This window comes from Callorhinchus milii, unplaced genomic scaffold, assembly GCF_018977255.1.
Source record: "Callorhinchus milii isolate IMCB2004 unplaced genomic scaffold, IMCB_Cmil_1.0 Scaffold24, whole genome shotgun sequence".
Lineage (NCBI taxonomy): Eukaryota > Metazoa > Chordata > Chondrichthyes > Chimaeriformes > Callorhinchidae > Callorhinchus > Callorhinchus milii.
The window spans coordinates 3,654,868-3,669,143 of NW_024704765.1; the positions used below are offsets into that span (position 1 = coordinate 3,654,868).

General features: G+C 42.3%; 1 protein-coding gene across 2 annotated transcripts in view; it reads left to right on the forward strand.

Moving 5' to 3' along the window:
- LOC103181383 (eukaryotic translation initiation factor 4 gamma 3) overlaps nucleotides 1-14,276 on the forward strand; it is a 122,240-nt gene that overhangs the window by 78,529 nt on the left and 29,435 nt on the right. For both annotated transcript variants that reach the window (XM_007897827.2, XM_007897830.2), the window contains 3 exons: nucleotides 6,460-6,548; nucleotides 11,750-12,005; nucleotides 13,975-14,108. In XM_007897827.2, coding sequence (XP_007896018.1) covers nucleotides 6,460-6,548; nucleotides 11,750-12,005; nucleotides 13,975-14,108 — 479 coding nt within the window. The remainder of the gene's footprint in view (nucleotides 1-6,459; nucleotides 6,549-11,749; nucleotides 12,006-13,974; nucleotides 14,109-14,276) is intronic.

Sequence of the window (14,276 nt, forward strand, 5' to 3'; positions counted from 1 at the left end):
TGATCATGGCGTTTTTTTTCTCTTGCAGTCGTTTGAGGGCAAAGCATCGTGTAAATGTTATCTATGTGCTCTTTGCATGTTGTAAATTTCCTGAAAGTAATGTAGGAGGGAATGTTTTTGTAGCTGTGAAGAGGATTCTTTGATTATTATTTTAGAAACAAGGTGAGTATTTTGAGATCTAAATTGCATCTAATTTGCAATTGTACGGAGAGAGTGAGAGGTGTTATTTGAGCCTCCTGAGAGGCCAGACTGGGGCCTGTGGTTGGGCAAAACTGCTGAATAGCCAGGGTAGGGAGATAGCAGAAGCCACCCTTTAGTTAAAGATGGATTAGAGTGCTCAAGGATTGGCCTGAGACACACCTGTATTCCGGTGGGAATGGAGATTCCCAAATCTTCTACATTCGACTCCAGATTCAATGAAGAGCTGCTGGTCGACTTTGATTGACTGAGTGCTTGCATGTTTCAGGTTTGCGTTTTATGTCAGTGGAGGAACTAGATCCTGGTAGAACTCCACAACATAATGTGACTTCTAGATTAAATACTACCGCTAATATAGTAATCCGCTTTATTACATAGATTTCCAGTTCAATCCTTCTGAATTTGGCTTCGATTTAGGTTCATTTTGTCTGTGATTAAGATAATTGTTCTTGCAACCTCACCCAAACGTGGACTGTTGTTTTTTTTAACCTGGTTCATTCTGATTTATATTTTCTTCCTGATCCAAATGTTATCCCCAAATTCTAATGAATTGGCTACTCACCTCATTGTTTGTGGAACATTGCTGGGGGAAGATTCATTGCTGCATTTACCTCTGTAAAACTATTCACTTTATTTCTCATAATATTTTGTGAATCAGTTCAAAACGTTTGTTTTGTGTGAAAGGAGTTGTCTAAATGCAAGTTGTTGAACAGTTAGTCCAGCGAAAGCGGGTTATTTTATTGAATAAATGAATGAAACTTCTGCCCAACCATAAAAACAAAACAATTCAGCACACAAAATGATCTGTGCCAATACTAACGTTTTGTTCTAAATTATCCTTTTGTTTTGACTTTTTAATTAATTCTGCTGTTAAAATCTTGCCTTTATCAGACTGAACTAGAGCATCTTGCACACTGTTGTACACTGTTCATCATATTTGCATCATAAGGTCACTTATACGGCTTTACATGGTCTCAACAACAACTTGCATTTATATAGCGCCCCTCATAGCGCTTTACAGAATATAACTGTAAAGTGAATTGACTGTATATTTTGTGGGTGAAACGCAGCAGCCAATTGCACCCAGCAGCGTCCCACAAACAATGGAGGATTGAAGTCATCTTTTTTTTAAGGAATTATTACCCCAAGAAAAGCAATCTGCCAATCTATTAATAATCGGGTTCCTACTTACTGCTAGGAAAACAGAGGCACGTGGAGTAAGGAAACTTGCCCAACATTTCTCCCTGCCGGGATTGAAACCCAGGTCTTTCGCTTGCGAGGCAAGCGCTCTTAACCAGTGAGCTACAGGACTCCAAATTGCTTCTAATCGCTCTGCTAATAATCCTGAGACCATATCCCCTTGCCACTGATTCCTCAAAGGGAAGAAACCACTGTGATCCTAACCTCAGGATCGCCCTCCCTCTATCACTCTGTCTCACCTTCTCTAAATCAATCCTGCCTTAAATCCTACCTCCTCGACAACACATATGGTCATTTTCCTCCGTCTTTTCCTTTACTCGGCTTTCAACCCTAATATTGTGAAACGCTCAATCAGGATGCTATATATGTGGAGTCCTGTAGCTTAGTGATCACAACACTCGCCTCTCAGGCGACAAGACCTGGGTTTGATTCCCGTGCAGGGAGAAATGTGGGGCAAGTTTCTTTTCGCCACACGATACAAAAATCATGGATATAATAAAATACAATAGAAAAATGAGACTTGTTTTCTCAAGTGCATGTGTATTCTAATATGAAAATTGGTCTTAACGTGTGCTGGATCAACAGCTGATGGGGGGGGTCAAAGATGGGAATTTGAGATGTGCAAAACAATGGCTACCCTGTTTGCTGGGAAAAGTCAAACAGTGTAAAACTCCTGAGATTTTTCAATATAATAAATCACAATAAAAAGGCGAGTTCTTTCTATCGCTAAGTAGGGTATTGTGCAAGGCTCCGTACAATGCTTTGTGGAATTGTAACCGCTTGGTTCTCATGTTGTTTGTGTCCTGAGCAGGAGGGAGAATAACAAGAAGACATTGTTCTCAGATTATTGCTGGTGCCACATTGAGCCAGTGGTCGCTCCACGTTTGTTACTTTCTGCATCAAATTATCTTCGCTTCTTAAAACACACAGGGATTCTGCTTCCCTACTTTAACAGATCTTAGCCACTCTCACCCGACTCCACTGGCTCCCTAACCTTCAGAAGATCCAGTTCAATATCCTGGTCCTCACATACAAAGCCCTCCATGGCCTCGCCCCACCCTACCTCTGCAACCTCCTAACCCCCTACCAACCCGCCCGCTCAGCCGGCTCCAGCCTGCTCCACGTCCCCCGACCCACCCGCCCCACCATTGGCGGGAGAGCCTTTAGCCGCTCTACCCCCAACCTCTGGAATTCCATCCCCCAGTCACTCCGCCTCGCTACCTCCTTCAAGTCCCGCCTCAAGACCCTCCTCTTCGACCATGCCATCGCCCATCCCCCTTCCCCTCCCCTCCCTTACCCCCTCAACCCCAGCTTGGGTCTGAAATGCTATACTCTGTCCAGCGTCTTGGGTCGTCCTCCCGACGTGCAAAGCGCTATACAAATGTAATCTTCTTCTTGTTGTTGCTTTTTATTGTTTTAAAAATTGTCCTTTTCATTTCCCAGGTTCCTTGTGTGTGATTTTTTTTTAAAAATCAGGTGCTTATACAGCTGCATGTTTTGTGCTTTTTGCCAACAAAATACAGTCAATTCACTTTATATTATATTCTGTGAAGCGCTTTGAGATGTCTCGAAGATGTGATGAAGCACGAGAGTGTGAGGGTTAGGTGGGGTGAAGTTGAGGTGAGGGGGATGTGAGGATGTGGTTGGAGGTGAAGGTGTGGGTTGGATGAGGTGAGTTGGAGTGAGGGTGAGGTGAAGGTGAGTTGAGGGTGAGGTAGGATGCGGTGAAGTTGAGGATGGGGTGAGGGTGATGGTGACGTGGGGGTAATGGTGAGTTGAGGGTAGGGTTAGTTGGGATGAGGATGATCTTGAGATGGGGGTGAGGTGGAGTGAGGATGAGGTGATGGTGAGATGGAGGATAGATAAGGGTGAGGTGATGATGAGTTGAGGTTAAGGGTGAGGTGAGGGTGTGACGAGGGTGGGGTTGAGCGTGACGGTGAGAGTGGGGTTGAGGTGAGGGTGAATTGTGGTGGGCTTAGGGTGAGGTGGGATTAGGGGGTGGGGTGGCATTGAGTGAGGGTGTAGGTGGTTGAGGGTTAGGTGAGAGTGGAGGTGGAGTGAGAAGTGAGGTGGGGTGAGTGAGGGTGAGGTGGGGTGAAGGTGAGGTAGCTTGAGGGAAGTGAGGGTAAGGGTGAGGTGGGATGAGGTGGATGTGGAAATGAGGGTGTGAGTGAAGTAAGGGTGATGAGGGTGCGGTGGGATGAGGCTGAGGTGAGGGTGAGTCCGGTGGGGGTGTGGGTGAGAGTGAGGTGATGGTGAGTTGAGGATGAAGGTGAGGTGGAGTGTGAGGGTCAGGTGGGATGAGGTGAGGTTGGGAGGTGGCATGGGGTTGAGGATGGTGAGGGGGTGGAGGTGGGTGAGGTGATGGTAAGGTTGATGATGGGTAGTGTGAGGGTGAGGTAAGGCCCCCCCTCCCGCCCCCACTTGATTTCTGGTATAAATCCAGAAATATTCAATCAAAAATATTTATTTTGTTGTCCGACCAAAAAGATTGGCCACCATTGAAGCAGAACATTAGCTTTGGCCAGACAGAATACGTAACATCCTCGCGCAGGTAGTTCCACATTGGACAGCAGGTAAACGAGCAAATCCAGTTTTACACAGATCATGGAGTCCTGGAGCTCAGTGTTTAGGGCACTCGCCTCGCATGCGAGAGATCTGGGTTTGATTCCCAGCAATAATAATAATAATTTGATATAGCATTTGATATAGCGCTTTTCACGTCGGGAGGACGTCCCAAAGCGCTTCACAGAACACACTGTAAAGTGAATTGACTGTATATTTGTGGGCAAATGTTGGGCAAGTTTCCTTACTTCACATTTACCTCGCAGCAAGAAGGAACCCAGTCGTTAGTCAACTGGCAGATTACTTTTCCGGGGGTAATAATGTCTCAAAAAAAAAATAATTTGGTCACTCAATCCACGACTGTTTGTGGGGACGCTGCTGTGTGCAATCGGCTGCTGCGTTTTCGCCCACAAATATACAGTCAATTCACTTTACAGTATAGTCTGTGAAGCACTTTGAGACGTCTTGAAGATGTGAAAAGCGCTATATCTATTGCAAGGATTATTATTATCACCATTAACATGTGCTGTCAATTCACTGTCATGAGTTTTCTGAAATTCTCAAGTTGGAGTTTGCACAACATGTTGTTCGGCTGATGGATTTGGCTATTTGGAACCTGGTTTTGAGTTGTCTGGAATTATATCGAGCATTTGGAGCTTGGTATCAGGGAGTTGAAGGAGTCTCATACTAGAGTTAACAGGGATTATACAGTGTGTATTGGGGAGCTAATGGATATTATATGTTGCAGGGGATGAGTTATTTATAATTCAGCATTCCTATGGTAAAGGTGATCGATAAAATGCTTTTTGTTATCTGTGTGGGTGTGAGGCCCCAGTACATTTGCACTTGAGAAGATTGAGGCTCAGTGACTGCAACGTTTTAACATTTAAGACCATTGTCTGAATATTTGACTGTGCTAAGATTTTGTAAAATTCTTGATTTACACGTTGGTTTTCTACCGTTCTTAAAAAGAGCTTAATACCCAATTTAAGAATTTTCAAAATAAAAATATGCGATGTGAATCTAGATTCAGTTTCTGGATGGTGTGTTCAGATGTTGTCCCTTACCCATTTTTACTGTTCAATTTTTATTACTATTGAGTACTTTTTTAATTGCATTTGATAACATATCTGCAGAACTCAGTTTAAGGAATGACATAGCAAGTGAGAAGATATTAGCTTTTGGAACCGTTTTTACTGAGTGGATGATTTCACACCCTCGCGTTACTTGTGTCTTTTAGCACCATGGGATTTTCTCCTGAAGTGAAAGGCACTGGATAAATGGAATTTTGTTGTTGACTTAACATTCCCATTATTTAAAAATAAACGTATGGCTTTTGCATTTGGGTGCTGATGGGACAGGTTAACTGGAAACTCTGCTTAAAGTGAAAGGTTTTTGCTCACCCTGTATGTACAGGTTAAAGGTGCAATAGTTTCTGCGTGGCGTGTAGCTTGATGCAAGTTTCTCAGTGGAAGCTGAATGTTGCTAAAATAGCAGTCTTGAATTACAAGAATATATGTGTTTGAATAGTCATGAAAAACGGACTCCAGTTTCCAGTCCGAGCTTTTAATGATATGCTTTTTACATGTGCTCCTTTAGCAAATATATTTTGCAATTATCTTAAATTTGGATTTCCAAGTAGCTTAATATTTGTTGAAAATGTATATGTTCCATGTAAAATGCAGTGATGTTTTTCAGAATGCAACTGGCAGAAAGCAGCAATAATTCAACTGTTTAGTTCATCCAGTTTGCAATATTTTGCATCCAATAACACTTAAATGGCCAAATTTACTCACGGAATTGTATCTTGTACCACTTTTATATTGCCACGCTCTCCACAGGATCAAAAGTCAGTATTTTATAGTATTAATAATAATCCTTGCATTTGATATAGCGCCTTATCACGTCGTTGAGACGTCTCAAAGCGCTTCACAGAATAAAGTGAAGTTAGTTGACTGTATTTGTGGGGGAAACATGTATGTGTGTTTGTGTATATAGATGAAATGTGCCATTTACCAAAGTCTGTTACTGAATTCTCTCTCCGCTTTCACTCCCCCGATTCCACTACCATTGTTCAGCAAGAGAACATTGTAAAAAAAAATCAGAACTTGTATATATGATCATTGATTACATCCATGTGGAACGTTCTGTCCACTGGCTGCCTGTGTATCACTGGCTTTATTTACATCACGGTCTGATCTGTGGTGCACGGAAGCAACTGGAAAACCGATCCTGAATCGGGTCTTTGCTACATCCAGACACATCGTCTGGAGACAAACCAGTCATGTAAAAAGCGTCTGCACTTCTGCTTTGTTAAAATGCTACTTGTTCTCTATGTTTTAGTGCAGAGCCTTTGAATTATGTTTTAACTTTAAAGATTGATGTGTGTTTAACTCTGAGCTTCATGAATAGAAAACTAGTGAATTCCATTGACTTCAGCCATTTGCTGCTGAGCCAAGTGTGTTAGCGAGTAATGGGCCTCAACCTGTATTACAGTCCAGACTTCTCTTACTGCACCAAAGATGCCGAAGAATCCAAACGAGTGCAACGAACCAGAGGAGGATTTGCAAGAGGTGAATAAAGAGGTAAGAGATTGTTATTTTATTCACTCAATGCTGCATAGGTTTGGAGTGTGCATGTGTGTGGGGGTGGGCGGCCGGGGAGGGGGGGTAGTTGGTAATAAACCTGTTGGCAATTATTTACATTTCTGGATTTGATGACCAAAGATTGTGGGTATTACCTTACACTTTCCCTAAGAATAACATTGAGAAGGAAGCACATTCAGCCCTAGTGGAAGCAGAAGCGTGTTCAAAAGTTCACCATCATTGCTCTTGGCTGGCCTCTTGTCCTCTTTCATTCTCTGTGTGTCTCCATCCCTCTGTGTGTCTCTTCCAATCTAGGCAAGTAATAGGCTCGAGATGACAGGTGCACAGTGAGGTTAGGCAAATATAAAACAACACTGCATCCACTCAGTGGCTGTGGTGCTGAAAGGGGTGACAGAAATTGGGATTTTAGGAAAATCTTGTTAGTGTTAAATACAGAACAGATGTTTTAAAAACAATCCTAGTGATTGTTACTACTTCAGCTAATTTAATGCTTTAAAAATGCTGACTTAAGTATTATCCCACCCGATGATCACATTTAAGCAGAATAGCTCAGGGATTTCGGTGTCAATCATGTTAATGCGCTGGTGCAATTAATAGCTTAACGGGGCGCCTGGGATGGTGGGCAGCTGGAGTAAAGTGCATTGATGATCGCTATCCTATAACTATCTATCTGTAACTAACTATCCTGGAATCTTGATGGCCATTATCGTTCCATTGGCTACTTGCTGGGAAACTGCAGCCTAAATGGTTTACTTGATTCCCCAGCCCCAATTCCTGGACAAGCATTGCCAGTAGTTTGAACTGCTTCTCAATGATTTTGGGGGATTTTGTGATGGTTCTGGCAACTGGCAACACAATACTACATACACAATAATATATACTTTTATATAATCTGTCACAAAACTTTCTGTTGTGTTGTATTGCTATTGCCAGGATGTCTGTTGCTGTTTTCTCTCCCTCTTTCTCAGTAAACCTCATGCAGTTCAGCTAGAAGACAGAAACTTACATACGGTATTTTGCTCACAGAGACTTCACAGAATCATCATAGAATGATACAGTACGAAAGGAGGCCATTCTGCCCATGACTGTACCGGATCTTTAAAAGAACTTCCAAATCAACCCCATTCCCCCGCTCTCTCCCCATAGCCCTGCAAACTTGTCCTCCCCAAATAATTATCTACTCTCTTAAAAGTTGTTAATGAATCGGCTTCCCCCGGCCTTTCAGGCAATGCATTCCAGATCCCAACAACTTGCTGCTTGAAAACATTTCTCCTCCCTCCCCTTTATTTCTTTTAACAACTATTTTAAATCGGTGCCCTCGGGTTACCGACCCACCCGCCAGTGGGAATAGTTTCTCCTTGTTCACTCTATCGAATCCCCTCATAATTTTGAAAACTTCTATTAAGTCTCCTCTTAACCTTCTCTGCTCCAAAGGAGAATAATCCCAACTTCTCTACCTCTCCTGATAACTGAAGGCCCTCATTCCTGGTGCCATTCTGGTCAATCTCCTTTGCACCCTCTCCAATGCCTTGACATCCTTCCTAAAGTTCGATGCCCAGAACTAAACACAGTCTCGAGCTGAGGCTTCACCAGTGTTTTATATAAAGGTTCATCATAACTTCCTGACTTCTGTATTCTATGCCCCTATTTATAAAGCCTTGTATCCTGTATGATTTTTTAACAGCTTTACTTACCTGTCCGGCCACCTTCAAAGATTTATTTATATGAACCCTCAGGTCTCTCTGTTCCTTCAACCCCTTCAAGGTTGTACCATCAGCTTATATCGCCTCTCCTCATTCTTCCTCCCAAAATGCATCATTTTGCATTTCTCTATATTAAACTTTATCTGTCACGTGTCTGCCCATTTTGTCTGTTTATGTCCCCTTGCAGTTTTCCACTATCCTCCTCACTGTTTACTACTTTCCCGAGCTTAGTATCATCTGCAAACTTGGGAGTTGTACTCCTTAGACCCAAGTTCAGGTCATTTATATAGATCAAAAAGAGCAGTGGTCCCAATACCGACCCCTGAGGGACACCACTGCACACTTCCCTCCAGTCAGAAAAGCAACTGTTCACCACCACTCTCTGCTTTCTGTCTCCCAAACAGTTCTGTATCCGCTACCACTGTCTTTTAATAAAATTTATTTTGTCCCGGATCATGGTCTCTAGAAGTTTCCCCACTACTGACTGGCCTGCAATTCTCGGGTTTATCTTTCTGTCGCTTTATTGTACAGGGGAGTAACATTTACAACCCTCCAGTCTTCTGGCACCACCCCGGTCGGTGTCCAAGGGGAATTGAAAGATTGTGGCCAGAGCCACAGTTATTTCCACCCTTATTTCCCTCAGTGACCAAGGATGCATCCCGTCCGGTGACTCATCTACCTCTGCCGACCCAGCTGGACCTGGTGCCTTTTAGCACTGTTAAAAAACATATTCTTATGTTTTACAAAACAGCTTATTATTACACAAATTTGATAATCAGCAGGTCAATTTGAGTGCCTCCCCGGTGTTTATACAGTTAAGTTTTAGAATGGCTCCTGCATTCTCACATTCTTCAATACCTGAACCCAGATAAAGGGGTTGGCTCACACGCCATCGTCTCCCCAACATCTGAATGGTTTGGCAAACTTGTACTACTCGTTTGACCTGGTCGGTCGAAACTGTTATCTGTTTACCTCTGGAAGTGAGGATTTTTATGGTTTTAGGATTCAGAACTTCCACAACTTTGCTGGATTTGTGGAATCTTTCTTGTAAATTCCCAGACGCGTAATGTGTCTTCCAAGTAACCAAATCACCTTGCTTGTAGTCACAAGTGTTCTCAGACTGGTGATGTGTTATGCTGAGTTATAATATCGGCTAAAGTTATAATATCGGCTCCAGCTGTGAAGTAGAGATTTCCAATGGCTCCTATGTAAGCGAGTAATTATTTGTCTTCCATGGAAGAGGTAAACCGGTATCAACCCTGGTCTGTCACTGAGGGGTCTGTTGTTAAGCCCCATCAAGACCCAGCGATTTGCTTATCCCATCTGCAACTTTTCTGGATACATGCCTTTTTGAGGGCATTTTTTAATGAGTTCATTAGTCCTCTCAACTTTTCCGGAACTCTCTGGATGGTAAGGTTCATGTAAATTATGCCCCAATTATGGGTCACCAGATTTATTATGTCCACTGTGAAATGAATTCCACGGTCAGAGTTGAGAATATTCATAACCCTGTTTCTGGGGATAAACTGCTCTGCCATTGTCTGAAATACGGTTTTAGCCGTGCACCGCTTAGAGGGGTAGGCTATGGTAAATCCAATCATATAATCAACAAACTCGAATGAATGGCGATTGCCTCGGTCGTTTTCGGCAAGGTCCGATAAAATCTAAATAAACCCTTACCCAGGGGCGTCCCATTTGGACCTGCTCGGTTTGAGTATTCCATTGCACTAAGTTTGAATTAATTCGAATGCACCGCATGTAATCCACCATGTAGTTTTTAACCTCCTTCTTTGATATTGAGCCACCAGTATTGCCTTAGAATTTCCCTGGTTCCTTTTATCACATTGTGGAGATTACCAGGTCTCTCATAGGTCATCGTAATTATATAACCCCTTACTCGTGTAGGTAAAATAAGTAGGTAAAACCCCACTTAGTTTATTCATTCATGTAGGCTCGACACGCGTAGGCTGAATCACTAACGATAACCACCTTTGTGTCTGATGGGAAATGCTTCAGCAACTCCAGCAAAGCAGTTTCCTCAGCAGCCTGTGCTGAAATGGCTCTGCAGGAAATGGAGCGGTTTTCCATCTCGTCCCAACATTTGCCGTCCATTTACCAATAGCAATCCCAGCGCCGGCCAACTTAACCCTTTCGACTTCCTGCGAAGAATCATCACAATGCACAACCATTAACCCTTCCACCAGGTCCCAAAGAACCACTTCCAATGGGGATCAGCTTTTAGGCAGTAAGCTTTCTAACTCCAAATCTGTTTCTAACCGAATGTGAATATTTTTTAACGAATGTGAATATTTTTTAGATCAGCGATTGAGTCGCTGGGTAATGGATATTGGGGAACGGGTTTATCGTTCCCTCCCCGTATCCTAACCTCACACTGAATTAAACCACAGTCTAATTTATGATTAGCCATGCTGGACCTGTAAACCTGCAAAACTTTACAAAGCTCGTCCCTATCTAATTGCGTGTGAATGTACAGCTTCTGCAAACTACTACGTTGTGGCGATCAGCCGCTCTGAGAAAATCGTATCCCAGGATCATATAAGGAACGCAACAATGGAAGATATACAACAATTGGATCAAACATAACAATCACACATAACTGCACCAACTGGCAGCAAATACTACATTAGAAAAGAAATATAAACCAACCCTGACTGTACAGTAGTTCTGTACACGTCAGTACGTACCAGGTGACGACCATTAGAAAGCAACCACGAGGAGCGCCGAGCGTTGCTTTATAATAGGCGTGTGATTCTGCCCACCATGTAATGTGAACGCGAGGGTTTTTTCCCCACACTAGAGCCACGTGTTATTTTACTCCTCAGGCTGCTTTTTGTGTTTGTTACCTGACTGTCCATCAAGCATGCACTTTGTTGCAACTCCTGTCGGCTGCAATCAGTTTCTGAAACGTGGAATCTTACAGAATCCATTTAAAGAAGCAGGCATCACCATTTCCCTTAAATAATATTACATAGTTTTATATATATATATATGGCATGCAGCACATTGTGCAAGTCGGCCTGTGTTTGTGTGCGTCGTGTGAAGTGGAAAATCCAACTAATATTTTATTCATATGCTCAAATGTCACGGTAGCTTCATCACTGGAATAACTCCTGAGCCCTCAAATAGATACAGAACCCCTTTTTAAATAAAGAACACTTTGTTGTGTGTGGACAAAATCTACGGAGAGAAGAAAGTGAATTAACGCTTTTGTTGGACCTCCCTCCCTCCCTCATCCCCAGTGCCTTCTGTTCTCGCATCATTTGTGATCCTATCGAAGTGTACATGTAGATTCAGTGTTGAAATTACTGTTTGATAAGATTTGATAAGTAACAACATTTTTCTGAAAATTAAATTTAATTTATTTATTGCAGTGATATTTAGCATTAACTTCTATTTGACAATGTTTTTTTGTTGGGAGAGAGAATCCATTTTGAGAGGAATGTAACTTAATTTCAGCCTCAGGTTGAGGAGGAGGCAGAGGAAGAAGAGGAGGTTCCAGATGAGATTACGCCCGAGCCCGAACCAGAGGCCGCAGTCCTGGACCTCAGCCCGGAGGAAACGGATGTCGAGAAGGCTGCATACGTGGAAGAAAATGGAGAGAGGGAAGCAGAACCTGAACACAATGGATCAGAAACTGTCTCCGAAAACGAAAGTGCAGACACTGGTGTCAAAGAAAGCCCAGAGGACACAGTGGCTTCCAGCGTTAGAGAAGGTAAGCCTTTGTCTTTGGGTATTGAGGCCACCAAGGCTTGGACTATGTTCTGAAGAGTAAAAGGGGTTCCCCGATTCAAGGGTTCAAAATATTAAAATAATATTAAACGTAATATTAAAATAGGAACTGACCTGTTAGTGAAATTTTAAAAAATTTCATAAACGAGGCTGGGTATATGTGAAGTACACTGCCCTTGACAGTCATAGAGGCAGGATTGGAAGATGTATAGGTATTGTCGAATGGCCTCCATAGCTCATGTGCTTCCAAAATAGTGGCATATCTTAGCTGCACCCAAGCTTCTCTTGGGCCTGTTGTGCTGCTCTCTGATGGTACAATAGGTCAGATCAGGCTGCCCACAATGGACAATCGGTAAACCAGGATTTTGTTTCTCAGTCTTATATATAGTGAAATATCAGCATTTTCATCAGTTTCCCAATTATAATTGTATTAGTCTATAAGAATAGGATCATAATATAGATATATAAAACACAGCATAAGAACAGCACAAATGCTAGACGAAAAAAAACCGAGGTCCATTCAATTTGTCTTTCACCTTCCTGGTGGTCACATCACATGCCCCACACTCCCTATACCTATATAGATAGCTCAGAATAGAATATAAAATAGTATAATATAAAAATATGAAGGATTGAATGAAGGAATAAAATAACTAAAACCTAAATACAAAAGTAACTGGTTTCAAAATATAGTATCAACGCCAATTCTAATTAACGAAAGCAAGTAGTTTTCTTGTCAGTGTCACATCTCTGCAGACAAGCTGTCACAGTGTCATCCTGTTTCTCTTTTCCTCTCCTCTCGGTTTCTCTCTCACAGATTAGTGTCTCCAGAGCCCGGTTTGCACCCTGTAAACTCTACACTTGTTCTTTAAACAAAATATTGAGAGACAGCGGCACTATGTTCATTGAATTTTAGGTTCCTGAACTTCAAAGAGTCGTTCAGTTTGTGAAGGGAGCTCTCTCTAGTGAACATCCGCACTAACATTGTATTTGGTTTACAGAGGCATTTCTGTAACCACATTCGTCTCATTCCTACTTTGGTTTTAATGGAACTTCATAGAGCCCGGGAAGCCGTGGTCTTTCAAAACTCTGCAAGCATTTGTCCTTTTACTTGTCTTGTAATAATTCTGGTATAGCACCTTATCATGAAGCACAATGTCTCAAAGCCCTTCACAGAATTTACTGTGAAGTGTAATGACTGTGTTTCAAGGCAAATGAAGCAACTAATTTGCGCACAGCACACCAACAGCCATAAGACAAATGACCAATTTTATCTGAGGAATTGTTAACCAGAATTTACTTATAAATATAGTGGCTGACAATTTGGGGATTTTTACAGGCACTGGGAATTAAAGAGTATAAAAAAATTGTTCACAACTCTACCATTCTCTGTTCGCACATTAACGTACATTTGGTTGCAATGGGGATGTCCTGGGAAAGTAACCATTATCTATGAGAAGTTCCAGGTTGGGGGAGCAGATTTAGATGATGGTCACCCTCTCCTTTCTGCATTCAGGTTAAATTTTGAGACTTGATCTCACAGTCTATGGTCGGTGGTGCCATCCTTCAAATGAGCTGGTAAAGCCAAGTCCCATCTGCCTATTAGAATAGTGTTAAGAGATTGGCCAGCAACCCTCCAAATAACTTGATCATTCACTTTGTGGTGGTTTGTATATAAAATGGCTGTAACATTTCCTTACAAAAAGTCACTAAACTTGAGAGAATGAAACCCTTGAAGACAACAACAACTTGCATTTATATAGCACCCTTCACACCAGACTGCTTCTTAAATTAAGTTTAAGATGAAATCAAGACATTTGATTCAATAAAATGCTATGAAAATTATAGTTGCTTTTAGTTTTTAAACCATGGCTAAATTTACACAAGTGAAGCCTTCGGGCAACCTGCTACCCTCTTGTTTTATTTTGAACATGTATTTTGGGTCCTTGCAGAGCAGTGGAAGCCCCTCAATCCAGAGGGTAAGAAGCGATATGACCGTGAGTTCCTCCTTGGCTTCCAGTTCATACCGGCCAGCATCCAGAAGCCGGAGGGCTTGCCTGCCATCACCGACGTGGTTCTCGACAAGGTGGGTTGTGTTCCCTGGCCCAGTGATGTGGGGCTGTGGGTCAGGATTACAGTATTTCTGAACACATTCCATGGCTGCATAATGGGATTAGCCAAAGATTTTAGCGAGACCTCCATTGTTTGAGCATGGGAAGAGCATGGGAAATATGCCCTTAAGAAGCTCAAATAG